The sequence below is a fragment of the Mobula hypostoma genome, chromosome 7, assembly GCF_963921235.1.
Source record: "Mobula hypostoma chromosome 7, sMobHyp1.1, whole genome shotgun sequence".
Classification (NCBI taxonomy): domain Eukaryota; kingdom Metazoa; phylum Chordata; class Chondrichthyes; order Myliobatiformes; family Myliobatidae; genus Mobula; species Mobula hypostoma.
Window position 1 is genome coordinate 40,035,114 of NC_086103.1, and position 14,620 is coordinate 40,049,733.

Sequence of the window (14,620 nt, forward strand, 5' to 3'; positions counted from 1 at the left end):
CTCCCTATAGAGTAACTGCTCCCTTCCTGTTTCTGACTTCCACCCATACTGACTCAAAAGAGGATCCTGCTACCTTACCCATCCTTTCTGTAGCTGTAATAGTATCCCTGACCAGTAATGCCACCCCTCCTCCCCTTTTCCCCCCTCTCTATCCCTTTTAAAGCACTGAAATCCAGGAATACTGGGAATCCATTCCTGCCCTGGTGCCAGCCAAGTCTCTGTAATGGCCACTACATCATAATTCCATGTATGTATCCAAGCTCTCAGTTCATCACCTTTGTTCCTGATGCTTCTTGCATTGAAGTACACGCACTTTAGTCCTTCTACCTTACTACCTTTACACCATTTATTCTGCTTCTCTTTCCCCAAAGCCTCTCTATATGTTAGATCTGGCTTTACTCCATGCACTTCTTTCACTGCTCTATCGCTCCGGATCACATCCCCCTTGCAAATTAGTTTAAACCCTCCCGAACCATGCTAGCAAACCTACCTGCAAGGATATTGCTCCCCCTCGAGTTCAGGTGCAACCCATCCAATCTATTCAGGTCCCACCTTCCCCAGAAGAGATCCCAATGATCCAAAAATCTAAAACCCTGCCCCCTGCACCAACTCCTCAGCCACGCATTCAACTGCCAACTCCTCCAATTCTTACCATCACTATCACGTAGCACTGGCAGCAATCCTGAGAACACCACCCTTGAGGTCCTGTTCTTCAGCCTTCTGCCTAGTTCCTGAAACTCACACTTCAGGACCTCATCCCTCTTCCTGCCTGTGTCGTTGGTGCCAACATGTATCACGACTTCCGGTTGCTTTCCCCCTCGTACCAGGATGTCGTGCACCCGGTCAGAGACTTCCTGGATCTTAGCACCAGGGAGGCAACAAACCATGCGGGTGTCCTTCTCATGTCCACAAAATCTCCTGTCTGCTCCCCTGACTATAGAGTCTCCAATGATGACAGCTCTCCTGTTCTCCGTCCCACCCTTCTTCACCACAGGGTCAGACTCAGTGCCAGAGGCCCTGCCACCGTGGCTCACTTGTAAACTTCTATCATGTCTCTCCTCAGTCTCTGACGGTCCAGAAAAAAACTACCCAAGTTTGTCCTTATAGCTCATGCACTCTAATCCAGGGAACATTCTGATAAACCTGTTCTGTAACCTTTCCACTATTTCCACATCCATCCTGTGTTGGATGACCAGAATACTCCCAAGTGAGTACTAACCAAAGTTTTACATAGCTGCTGTATTTTCAACTTGACTAGTTATTAATTATTGAAAGCTGTGACAAATTATGGATACTGGACATTGGAACTTTTGTGAATGAGATATTGAATTAGTCTGCTCAGTCAGGGGAAACACACTCCCTATTTAAGGACTGATGGGAATATCTTTAGTCAAGTTACTGGATGTATCCTTGGATCAAATTAAGAACAGCAATGACCCTTTCATTTAATATTATTATAACCCAGAAGAAAAAGAGTAAATATATTAAAATTATACAGCAGTGGGATTGAATGAAACGGTGCCTGTTTTCTACATTCCAGAAAACCAGTCAATTTGAAAGCTTCAGTGAAATGATTGCGAAGTTCAAACAGACCCTTCGTCATGATGATTTTATTATGTTGGATGATATATGTTCAAGTCTGACGTTCATAGATATTTACCTATCGAGCCTGGATGAACAGGACAATACATTGTACAAGTGAGTAAGAAGTGACCTTGCAATTCTAAGGTTGGGGCTCAGCCTACATGCATAAAACTGCATTTTCACGGTTCGGGCTGAGACCCCTCACCAGGACCTGATTAGTTCTGATTAGCTCTGATGAACCTCCAAGAGGACCACAACCTTGTTGTGGTTTGGAGGCTTGTGTGCCTCAGTGACCCGGAGAGCTATGCTGGCTGGAGCCAGGACTTTATGCTTTGGCTCTCGGTAGGGTCACCCATGCCAAAGAGGTCAAAGGGTAGAGGCCAGACTAAGAGTGCTCTGCAAATATTAAATCCAGTGATGATGAATAAAGACACTATAGATTATTCCTGTTATATACTGGTTATTCCTCTCCATAGATGCTGCCTGTCCTATTCAGTTCTTCTAGTATTTTGTGTGTGCGCTGGATTTCCAGCATCTGCAAACTCGTGTGCCTATAAAGGTACTTCATTTTCATTGGAGAGGAAGTTTGTATACAAAGATTGGATCAGACTGATGACCTCCTGCTGTTCACTTTCTCAGGTCAAGCCACTTAGTGACTTGGTCTTTGGATTTTGTTTATACCACACAGATATGGAAAGCCCCAGTTTTCCTCTCCATTTGTGCAAATGCCTGGGACTTTGCTCACAGCCTCCCCAAGTCTGCCTCTGACTCTGTAGGGAAAGGCATTCTTACTTTCTTGAAACAATATACAGAAATTAATTTGGAGAAAGAAGGAATAATGGGAGAAATCTGATATAAAACAAAGTAGAAACAAATGAACAAAATGATATTGACTGAGTGTGGAGGCACCATACCTGTTGTTTCTTTCCCATAAAAAGAGATAGAACTGAGAAGTGTTATCAGTGATAATTATTACGTGGGCTGAAATACAGGTTGATTCAATATTTATGTATTTAATGGAACTGACAGAATAGAACTGGGGTTGATCCTTCACCCACAGGGAAAATTATCTATCACTTTTGATATTGAACTTCAAGTTCAGCTCCCTTTGAGCGATCTCCCTTGTAAGCTGTAGGTGTCTTATGTGAAATGAATTTGGAGAGTCTCAATTCAGTTCCATAAACTATAACACCAATCTCATCAGCATTCAAGGGAGGAAAGGAATTATTCAATGTTTTGTTTCAAAAACCCTGCATCAGCACTGAGAGAGGAGAGGCAAGATGGCAAGTTTAAGGGAGAGAAGGAGAAAGTGAGATAGAATTCCAAGGTTATTAGTGGACAGAGGGGTATAAGATGAAAAACAGGTTGCCCAAGTAGGGGAGGGAAGTGTGGGTGGAGTTGGAAGATGGTGGGTGGAGCTGGGAGCACCTTCAGCCAATCACTTCAATCAAGAGACAAAAGGGGTCTGCCGATGCTGGAATTCTACAGACAAAAATTGCTGGAGGAATTCAGCAGGCCAGGCCACATCTTTAGAGGGAAATGAACAGACAACATTTCAGGCCGAGACCCTTCATCAGAACTTCAAACTGGCCAGTCAATGGTAGAAGAATTGGGAGAGATGGAGAGTGAAGGCACGTTGTCAATTAAAAACAGGATGCTGAAATAACTCAGACACGAGGAATTCTGCAGATGCTGGAAATTCAAGCAACACACATCAAAATTGCTGGTGAACGCAGCAGGCTGGGCAGCATCTCTAGGAAGAGGTACAGTCGACGTTTCAGGCCGAGACCCTTCGTCAGGACTAACTGAAAGAAGAGCTAGTAAGAGAATTGAAAGTGGGAGGGGGAGGGGGAGATCCAAAATGATAGGAGAAGACAGGAGGGGGAGGGATGGAGCCAAGAGCTGGACAGTTGATTGGCCAGGAGGCCGGAGGCCGAGGGAGAAAGAAAAGGGGGAGGGGGGAAACCCAGAGGATAGGCAAGGGGTATAGTGAGAGGGACAGAGGGAGAAAAAGGAGAGAGAGAGAGAGAGAGAGAGAGAGAGAGAGAGAAAGAATGTGTGTATATAAATAAATAATGGATGGGGTACAAGGGGGAGGTGGGGCATTAGCAGAAGTTTGAGAAGTCAATGTTCACTGATGGATTTGTACATGGAAGGTCATGTTTGACAAATCTTATTGAATTTTTTGAATTTCTTACTAGGGAAGTTAACGAGGGTAAAGCGGTGGATGTTGTCTATATGGACTTCAGTAAGGCCTTTGACAAGGTTCCACACGGAAGGTTGGTTAGGAAGGTTCAATCGTTAGGTATTAATATTGAAGTAGTAAAATGGATTCAGCAGTGGCTGGATGGGAGACGCCAGAGAGGGGTGGTGGATAACTGCTTGTCAGATTGGAGGCCAGTGTCTAGCGGTGTGCCTCAGGGATCTGTACTGGGTCCAATGTTGTTTGTCATATATATTAATGATCTGGATGATGGGGCGGTAAATTGGATTAGAAAGTATGCAGATGATACTAAGATAGGTGGAGTTGTGGATAATGAAGTAGGTTTTCAAAGCTTGCAGAGAGATTTAGGCCAGTTAGAAGAGTGGGCTGAAAGATAGCAGATGGAGTTTAAATGTGAGGTGCTACATTTTGGTAGAACTAATCAAAATAGGACATACATGGTAAAAGGTAGGGCATTGAAGAATGCAGTAGAACAGAGGGATCTAGGAATAATGGTGCATAGTTCCCTGAAGGTGGAACCTCATGTGGATAGAATGGTGAAGAAGGCTTTTGCTATGCTGGCCTTTATAAAACAGAGCATTGAGTATAGGAGTTGGGATGTAATGTTGAAATTGTACAAGGCATTGGTGAGGCCAAATTTGGAGTATTGTGTACAATTTTGGTCACCGAATTATAGGAAAGATGTCAACAAATTAGAGAGAGTACAGAGAAGATTTACTAGAATGTTACCTGGGTTTTATCACCTAAGTTACAGGGAAAGGTTGAACAAGTTGGGTCTTTATTCTTTGGAATGTAGAAGGTTGAGGGGGGACTTGATAGAGGTGTTTAAAATTATGAGGGGGATAGATAGAGTTTACGTGGGTGGACTTTTTCCATTGGGGGGGGAGATTCAAACAAGAGGACATAAGTTGAGAGTTAAAGGGCAAAAGTTTAGGGGTAACATGAGGGGGAACTTCTTTACTCAGAGAGTGGTAGCTGTGTGGAACGAGCTTCCAGCAGAAGTGGTTGAGACGGGTTCGATGTTGTTGTTTAAAGTTAAATTGGATAGATATATGGACAGGAAAGGAACGGAGGGTTATGGACTGAGTGCAGGTTTGTGGGACTAGGTGAGAGTAAGAGTTCGGCATGGACTAGAAGGGCCAAGATGGCCTGTTTCCATGCCGTAATTGTTATATGGTTATATGAGGACTCTCAGATGCTACTTGACCCATCGAGTTCTTCCAGTGTTCTGTTCATGTTCTAAATTCCAGCATCTGTAGTGTCTTTATTCAACATTACTGGATTTTATATTTGCAGTTACTGCATTGCATTCTTCAATTCACACAGGATAACACTGAGAACTTTGATGCCATGCATCAGAATCCCAGTGTACATGACAGAAGGAGCACATTACCTCACAATCTCCCTATCTGTGGAAGAGAGGAATAACAAGGTAGAGTTCATGGGTTCATAGATCATTCAAAAATCTAATGGCGGAGGGGAGAAGCTCTTCCTAAAACACTGAGTGTGTTTCTTCAGGCCCATGACTCCACAAGACAAACAGCAGGCCACCATCTCTCACATCATCACACAGTTAATCACATCAGATGATCTCCTCTCAACAACCTCCAAAACAGTAGTGCACCAACCCCATATTTCTCACTTCTATCTGTTACCCATGGTCCAAAAACAAAGTTGCCCAGGTAGGCCCATTAGTCTTGCCTGCTCTTGCCCTATCTCCTCACACATTACTTTATCCTGTCTCCCTTTGTCTAGTCTCTTCCTACCTACTACATCCCCAACACCTCACATGTCTTCCACCAATCTGACAACTTCCAATACTCCAGTTACCACAGCCTTCATTATGGAGATCCTGTCTTTATAGCTCACCATCCCCATCCTAAAGCCATTTGTGGATTTCAGGAAGGGGATGTTGGGAAAACATTCACCAGTCCTCATGGAAGGGTTAGCAGTAGAAAGTGTGAGCAGCTTTAAGATCCTGGGTGTCGAAATCTTGGAGGATCTGTCCAGGCCCAAACACATTGATGTAATCATGAAGGAGGCATGCTAGCAGCTCTATTTGGTTAGGAGTTTGAGGAGTTTTGGTATGTTACCAAAGCCTCTTGCTAATTTCTGTCGATGTAGATTGGAGTGCATTCTGACTGGTTGCTTCACAGCCTGACATGGAGCCTCCAAAGCACAGGGTGACGAGAGGCTGCAGAGGGTTGTAGAATCAGTCAGCCCTGTCACAGGCACAATCCTCCACACCACTGAACGCATTACCTCAGAAAGGCGACATCTATCATCGAGGAGCCTCACCATCCGAGACACGACATCATTTTGGTTCTTCCCTCAGGGAGGAGGTACTGGAACCTGAAGACACAGACTCAATGTTTCAGGAACAGGTTTCCCCTCCACCATCAGATTTATGAATGGTCCATGACCCCATGAACTTTATCTTGTTATTCCATCTTTATTTATTTTGTAATTTAATAGTAATGTCTTTGCATTGTACTGCTGCTACAAAACAACAAATTTCACATCATCCAGGACAGTGATGCTAAACCAGATGCTGATTCTTTTTTCTGCAAGGTCTCCCAGTCCCTCTCTGAGAAAGAGTGAAACAAGTTAGTATGGGTATTAGCATTGGTTTATTATTGTCACAATAAGACCTTAAGATATAGGAGCAGAATTAGGCCATTCCATTCCATCATGGCTGATCCCAGATCCCACTCAAACCACACACCTGCCTTTTCACCATATCCTTTGATGCCCTGACCAATCAGGAAACTATCAACTTCCAGCTTAAATATACCCATGGACTCGGCCTCCACCACAGTCTGTGGCAGAGCATTCCACAAATTCACAGCTCTCTGGCCAAAAAATTCCTCCTTACCTCCGTTCTAAGAGGTTGCTCTTCAATTTTGAGGCCGTGCCCTGTGGTTCTGGAAACATCCTCTCCATATCCACACTATCTAATCCTTTCAACATTAGGTAGGTTTCAATGAGATCCCCCTGCATTCTTCTAAATTCCAGAGAGTACAGGCCCAAAGCTGCCAAACACTCCTCATATGTTAACCCTTTCATTCCCAGAATCATCCTTGTGAACCTCCTCTGGACTCTGTCCAATGACAGCACATCCTTTCTGATACAGTGAAAAGCTTGTTCTGCATACTATTTACACAGATGAAATTATTACACAATGCATTGAGGTAGAACAAGGTAAAACAATAACAATACAGAATAAAGTATAAAACCACCATAAAGTGCAGCGCAGGAAAACGATAAAGTGCAAGATCACTATGCGTTAGATTGTGAGGCCAAGAGTCCATCTTATCGTACAAGTGATCCAATCAAACATGTGATAACAGTGTGATAGAAGTTGTCGTTGGGCTTGGTGTTACGTGCTTTCATAGCTTCTGCCCAATGCAAGAAGGGAGAAGTGAGTATGTCTGGGGTGGGCAGGGTCTCTGATTCTGCTTGCTGCTTTTCTGAAGCAGTGAGATGTATCAGGAGAATGTGGGTGAAACGAAGGGAATTTCTCTGATGGAATGAAGGCATGCGACAGATGGGATGAGGTTGTGTAATTTGTGATTGATGTGGTTCTGGCGTACTGAGACATGTTCAGAAGGCCCCACTATACAAAGAGAAGAAAGAAAAACAAGAAAGGCATGTGGAAATGATTCTTGCAGAACAGGAAGAAAGAGCATGTTATCCATAATTAGAGAATCTGAGGTTTGGACTAGATGGCAATGTGCCCAGATAGAAGATGAGTTATTCCTCAAGTTTGGGTTGGGTCTTGTTGTAACAGTGAAGCAGGCCATAGACAGAGAGGTTAGAGTTGCACATAGCTTTAGTTGCAGTGAATTCACATCAGAGCTTTGACAGATCAAGCTGGAGGAGAAGGATGAACTGTATGCAAAAATAAAATGCTAGCTCCATTAGCAAGCCTGCTGTAAGGTGTATGATGTAAAGGAGCATGGAGGAGTTCAACACCAATCTTGCATAGGATTATAGAGAGCTTGGACATATCCTTCCCACCTCAGGTTTGAAATTTCAAAAGCACACCCAAGGACACAATCGACAAAAGGCATTTGAGGATTCTTTGGAACACATCCTGAAGCACTCAATCACAGGATGTTGTAAAAATTTAAACAGCTGCAGTCTTAGGCTACTGTCATCATGATTGCAATTACCAGTACCCAGTAGTGCCCAAGGCTGACCCAAATGGTCCAACAATCTATTGAATGACAGATGACAAAGATTCCACTCTGGGTAAATGACATGAGAAGGAAGGTTCTGCCACTCAGCTGGAAAAGGACCAATGTTGTACACTTGATTATGGTGTTGGAGTGCAGTGCAAGGTTATGTTCTTGGGAGTGTCCTGCAGCAGGCTGCTTTTGGTGAATGAGGTAGAGTATTCATTCTTCAGTACCTTAGGAGCTGCAGTTCTAGAGAAAAGTGCAAGTGAAAGTGAAGCAATTCCATGAGAGAAAGATAAACAGATGATGGCTACTTATACTTAAGAAGAAGGTAGATTGAGGAAGAAAAAGAATTATGGCACTGAGATAAAGGATCAGTCATGATTGTGTTGGATGGTGGAGCGAGCTCAAAGTACTGAGGTCCAGATCACTCAACTGCAAATTAATGATCTACTTAAGTAAAGTGTTTGCAGAACTTACCCCTATGATTCCAGTGTCTGCGGCAGGTTTCAATGAGTGTTAGTTGCAAATACTTGAATCAGTTACCTAGGGGAGAACGTGAGAGGCAAGTGAGCATTGCAGAAAGAGTAATGTCAATTTGGGCACAGAAGTATAATGCAATGGAATTGTGCAAAAAAGAGTTTCATTACACTCTACCTCTGCTGTTATGCAACCAAGTTCTGGCATCTGTTCAATGATATGCTAGGCAACTGAATTTTTGAGCCATTATGTTTTTTTAAAAGATCTACAGTATTTTCTTTATGCTCTCCACCCTCTAGATTACAACAGCTTTACTTTGAAATTTCTTACGTTCTGGGCAATTTGTTGAGAACTGCTCAGCACCAAAATGAAAGGGACACAGAAGTAAACCCCTCTCCAATGGAAATGCAGTGAAAAAATAATTTATTGTTACAGCATTTAATATGCAATTAAAAAAAGATTGATAAAAGCACAATATCAAGTTTTTGCGATTTTTCAGTAACTGTCTCCAATGGATATTTGTTCACTTTATCTGAGGGTAACATTCCAGCCTCCTAATTTACTCCCTTTCTAAACTTGACAAAGTGAAGTTCTTTCACGTTGGTTCTCCTACCAATAAAAAAATGCCCGGTATGTTTCGCTGAGTATATATATCATACATGGAAACCTGTGATGTAGAAGTATGAAGATACCCAGCACATGGGAGTGCCACATATTCAAGTTCCCTAAAAGACACCAGCTATCCTAATTCTGACAAAAACTACTCTTCCTCTGTCACTGCTGGGACTCTCAAGGACGTGGAATAATTAATCCCAAATAGTTTAGATATATTGAAGAGTCATAGAGCACTACAGCAGAGAAACCGGCCCTTTGGCCCATCTAGTGCACTGCAAACTGTTATTCTGCCAAGTCCCTTTGACCTCCACCTGGACCATAACCCTCCGTACCCCTCCCATTCACGTACTTATCTGAGCCATCTTAAATGCCACAATTAAACTCGCATTCACCATTTCCTCTGGAAGCTTGTTCCACACTCGCACCACCGCCTGAAGAAGTTCCTCTTAAATATTTCACCTTTTACCCTAGCTCTCGACTCACCAACTCAGTGAAAAAAAGCCTGCTTGCCTATACCCTCTCTATATCCCTAATAATTTTATTTCCCCTCATTCTTCTGCCTATACCCTATACCATATACCCTCTTTATATCCCTCACAATTTTATCTCCCCTCATTCTTCTGCCTATACCCTATACCCTATACCCTCTTTATATCCCTCACAATTTTATCTCCCCTCATTCTTCTGCCTATACCCTATACCCTATACCCTCTCTATATCCCTCATAATTTTATTTCCCCTCATTCTTCTGCGCTCCAGGAAGAACTCCTAACCTATTTAACCTTTCCCTGTAACTCAGGTCAAGTCCTAGTAACATTCTTGTAAATTTTCTCTGTACTCCTTCAATTTTATTGATATATTTCCAATAGCTAGGTTGACAGGAGTTCAGTGATGGCCTGGGTGCACAGAGAGAGATGGAGACTTGGAATGAACAGTTCGCTCAGTTTTAATAAGAACTGTACAGAACAGAGGAAAATAATAAATGCTAGGCCTACAAGGCGATTAACTAAATACTCTCAAATTAACTGAAATCTAACACCATCACCGTGATTCAAAAAGCATTAAACTAGAACTAAGTTAATACTGCTCCTTCAACAGTGTCTATCCAAATTACAAATCTTCTTGGGCTAAGGTAAGCTGGGAGCATTGTCGTTGCTGTACTTCATTAAAGACTAGATAAGACCGACACTGACAGAGAGTTAAATACAATTGTCAGAAATCCTAATTGGCTCGAATGGGTGCTTTATCACGTGCATAATTGTCGTCCTCTTTCAATTGAGTGTCCAGACTCTGTGGCAATGCCTGTAGCTGTGACAGCATTCCCTCCCTAGCCGCAGCTCCCAGGGGGCCATGCCCACTGGAAGTCCCAGATGGAAGACTTGTCCAGGATGCATTGAGCCAGAACCCAAGAATGTTCTTCAGGACCATACCCCTCCCAATCAGTGAGGTACTGGACCCTGCACTGCACCCACATTGCACAGAATAGACCAGGGATCCATCCGCCAAATGTGGGGGGGGGGGGGTGGTGACTAGAGCAATTGGGAAGGATGTCACTGGTTTGAGCTGGAAAACATGGAATTCTGGGTGAATCTTAATGGATGGTGTCAGGTGCAGCCTATAGGAGGGTTGTAAAGCTTCTCCGCAACAAATGGTCCGAAGTAGCAAAGGTTAAAAGGCTCATTTTATTATTAAAGTATGTATGTAAAATACAACTCTGAGATTTACTTCTCCAGATAGCCATAAAATACAGAAGACTATAGCAGTTGAAAGATAGACTTCATTCGCCCCCCCCACACACACACACAAAGGGAAAGAAACAAAAATTCGCAAACCCCAAACCCCCAACCCCTCTGTTGCACAAAAACTAAGTGATCACCTGAGCCCCCAGCTTGCCAATTGGCAACAAGAAAGAATGGGCGAGAACACAAAAAAAAACATAGAACTGAAAGAGGCCAATAGGAACTACAGTGCAATCCATAAATCTCAGAATTTTGATAACATCTCCATTAGCATCGGGACCCAGCGGCCGCTCCGAGGGCATGGGGATCCAACGACTTCTCCAAAGGAAGCAACTCAAACCGGTGTCCTTTTCAGGGGCAGTGACATGAACCAGCGGCCCCTTCGAGGGTAGTGACATGAACCAGCGGCCCCTCCGAGGGCATGGGGATCCAACGACTTCTCCAAAGGAAGCAACTCAAACCGGTGTCCTTTTCAGGGGCAGTGACATGAACCAGCGGCCCCTTCGAGGGTAGCAACATGAACCAGCGGCCCCTCTGAGGGTAGCAACATGAACCAGCGGCCCCTCCAAGGGTAGCAACGCTAATGAGCGTGGGGCCAACTTGTGGCTCTCTGCTCTCAATGGAAGATCTCTAGATGTCAGCCAGACTCTTTCTTCTGGTTTGAGAGGCCTCACTTGTCGGCGGAGCCAGTCAGCCTGCTGGGCATATCGTTTCTAGGTGTGCGGTAGAGAAACCCTGGCCCGTCTCTATTTGTGCTTGTAGCGTTGGACCAATTGTCCAGTAGGTGGAACTCCCACGTCAATCTCTTGGTCAGAAAGAGCGGTGGCTGGAATCCATTTTGACATTCAAGGGGGTCATGCCAGTAGAATTTATTCTGGGCAATCTCTGTCCAAACCATTTGGGAGCTCCAGGTTGGTAGAGGCAAGGAAGAGCAGGGTTGTCTCCAGTTCTTCCCTCACTCTCTCAAATTGTGGGTGGACACCTGATGAGAGGCTGGTTTTGGCTTCTAAAGGAGAACAGAAAGCCTTCCAAAAATGAGATGTGAACTGCGGCCCTCAATCAGTTATTATGTCCTGAGGGAAGCCATGAAGCCTGAACATGCGCTGAACCATAAAGGTGGCAGTCTGATGAGCTGATAGGAGCTTGGGGAGAGCAATAAAGTGGGCTGCTTTAGAGAACTGCTCCACAACTACCAGAATGGTGGTGTTCCCATCTGATGGAGGCAGACCAGTGATGAAAACAACTGAGAAATGGGACCAAGAGCATTGAGAGACAGGCAACAGTTAGAGCAGACCGGCAGGGTGCTGCCATGATAACTTGTTCTTGGGCACAAGTGAGACAGGGAGAGATGAAGGTGTGGACATCCTGAGACACAGACGGCCACCAAATTCATCTCCTTATAAATTTGAGGGTCCATTGAATCCCTGGATGGCCAACCAGACAGGAAAAGTGACCCTTTAGGGTAACATAATTGGGAGAAATGTACATAATTCACAACCACCGACAATGAGTTGGGGTTTCACTTGATGTCTGACTTGATGACATTATTACATAAAGATTTTATAGTGTGCTCTGGTGTTTAGGTTTTGGAGTTCAATAAAATGTGTTCAGGTTTCATTAAACATAAAATGCCTCACTTCATTTTAACCTCACTCTAACACTCTCGGATGCATGGTGGCAAGGACAAACAGCTGGTTGGGGAGGTCTCCCCAACTGGGCCAGGATCTGCCCGTTGGGCAGCCTTCAACTCTGTTTCTATTCCCCAAAACACTGGGCAGCTGTGCACGTGCGGGGAAGAGTGTGATCTGGATTGCCATTGTCCTCAGTGATGTCACACTGGTGGAAGAGAGCATTGTACTTGGTACTCTTGCTGCCAGAAAGGTAGGTGAAGGTGAATTAGAGTGATGAAGATGGAAGCCCAATGGGCTTTACGGGAGTTGAGTCTCTTTGCCTCACAAAAGTAGGAAAGGTTTTGTGATTGGTCCATCAGCTTTGCTCCCTCCAGCCCATGTCACCATGACTCTAGGCCCCATTGACAGCCAGCAGTTCTTGGTTCCCAGATGTCATAGTTACACTCTGCCGGAGTCAAGTGACAGGAAAGAAAAGTACAGGGGTGCAACCAAGTGTCTGTTGAAGAGCACTGGGAGAGGGCAGCTCCTATGCTGATATCAGCTGCATCAACCTTAATGATGAATGATTGAGATGAGGCTGGATGTTGCAGCACTGGGGCAGTGGTGAAGCATAGCTTTAGTTCTGAGAAAGCCTGGTCTGCTTTGGAATCTGCAGAGGGCTTCTTGCTGAGAGCATTTATGGGAGCCACAATGGAACTGAAGTTTCTGATGAAGCTGCTTTAGAAGTTTGCAAACCCCATGAAGCTCCTCACCTGTTTGACTGTAAGTGGCTTGGGCCACTCTGTGACTGCCTAAACTTTAAACGGGTCCATTTGAACACTGGAAGGAGTGAGGACATAGCCCAAGACAGGGTGAGGACTGGGCCTGAAACCCGCCGTGTCGCTTAGTGGGTGTCGAGGCTGGTCAACAGATGATATCGGTGGGCTGGGGGGAGAGTTTGGACTCTATCGATATCTATATATATTGTGATCTTGTGTGTGCCTACTGTGTACAACTGTGGGTAATGTGTCTTTGCACCTTGATCCTGTAGTAACGCTGACTCGCTTGGCTGTATTCATGAGTATTCATGTATGGTTAAATGACAATTAAACTTGAATTGAATAGAATTGAAAAACGACACCTGCTCTTTGTGGAACTCACACTTCTCTGGTTTGGCATAAATGCTGATCACAAAAAAGCTAACTGAGAACTTTGAGAACATGTTCCTGGTGAGAGTGGGAATAGATAAAATACACAAAAACAAACTGATTCAACATGTCCCTGAGCACACCATTGACTAGGGCGTGGAAAACAGCAGGGTTGTTGGGCAGACCAAAAGGCATCAAGAAGTACTCATAGTGGCCAGTGAGGGTATTAAATACTGTCTTCTATTCGTCCCCTTCTCAGATGTGAACCAGGTTGGAAGTATTGTGTGGACCTACCTTAGGGGATATAGTTGCTCCCTGGAGGTATTCAGATGAAGAGGCAAGCAGGGGAAGAGGGTGACGGTTCTTCACCGTGATAATCAATGCAGAGACACAGCTTGCCTTCTGTCTTGCTCACAAGAAGCCCCTGCTGTCGAGGTAGATTGACAGACAAACCCTGGCAATGACACCCTGATAAAGTCACCATGCTGAAAGATGGAAAAGGAGCCAGCTCAAAGGAGGATTAGAACCAGTTAAGTGGCCAATGGCTCAGTTGTATGGCCAGTGAGGAGGTAGGGAGGTTGCCTCCTCCTTATTAAAAACTGCAAGAAAATCAACACTTTCGGCAGGAACACCAGACAAGTCCACGCTAGCAGTTGGCACAGAAGGGGGATACACTGAGATTGAGCTGGACCCAGACAGGCACGCCGGTTCCCACTCTTGCAGTGCACTTAGGGACCAATCGATCTGTCGGTTGTGTCGAGAAAGCCAAGGAAGGCCAAGCACCATCAGCAGTTCAGGTGAATCAACAAGATAGATGGAGAGCTGTTCTCTATGGGTGCCTTCTAGCACAAGTTGGAGGGGTACTGTGGAAAGGTGGATCTTGCTGTGCCCAGAGATTGGACATCCAGAATATTGATATCAATATTCTCTCTCAATTGTTGAGTGGGTACTCCCCATCTTTGAGCCAGAGAGATACCCATGGGGTTCTCAGTTGCACCATAGTCAATAAATGCCAGAAGCTCATGCATCTAGAACCCCC

At 44.5% G+C, this 14,620-nt stretch overlaps 1 protein-coding gene and 1 long non-coding RNA gene across 5 annotated transcripts in view; one reads left to right on the plus strand and one right to left on the minus strand.

Moving 5' to 3' along the window:
* The window catches only part of LOC134349259 (pterin-4-alpha-carbinolamine dehydratase 2-like), a 102,294-nt gene extending 93,359 nt beyond the window's left edge, over window positions 1-8,935 (plus strand). For all 4 annotated transcript variants that reach the window (XM_063053300.1, XM_063053299.1, XM_063053298.1 and 1 more), the window contains 2 exons: window positions 1,541-1,698; window positions 8,769-8,935. In XM_063053300.1, coding sequence (XP_062909370.1) covers window positions 1,541-1,698; window positions 8,769-8,883 — 273 coding nt within the window. In that variant the 3' untranslated portion in view covers window positions 8,884-8,935. The remainder of the gene's footprint in view (window positions 1-1,540; window positions 1,699-8,768) is intronic.
* LOC134349260 (uncharacterized) overlaps window positions 1-14,620 on the minus strand; it is a 128,125-nt gene that overhangs the window by 72,434 nt on the left and 41,071 nt on the right. The window contains exon 2 of the long non-coding RNA XR_010018625.1: window positions 8,470-8,535. This is a non-coding gene — a long non-coding RNA (uncharacterized LOC134349260). The remainder of the gene's footprint in view (window positions 1-8,469; window positions 8,536-14,620) is intronic.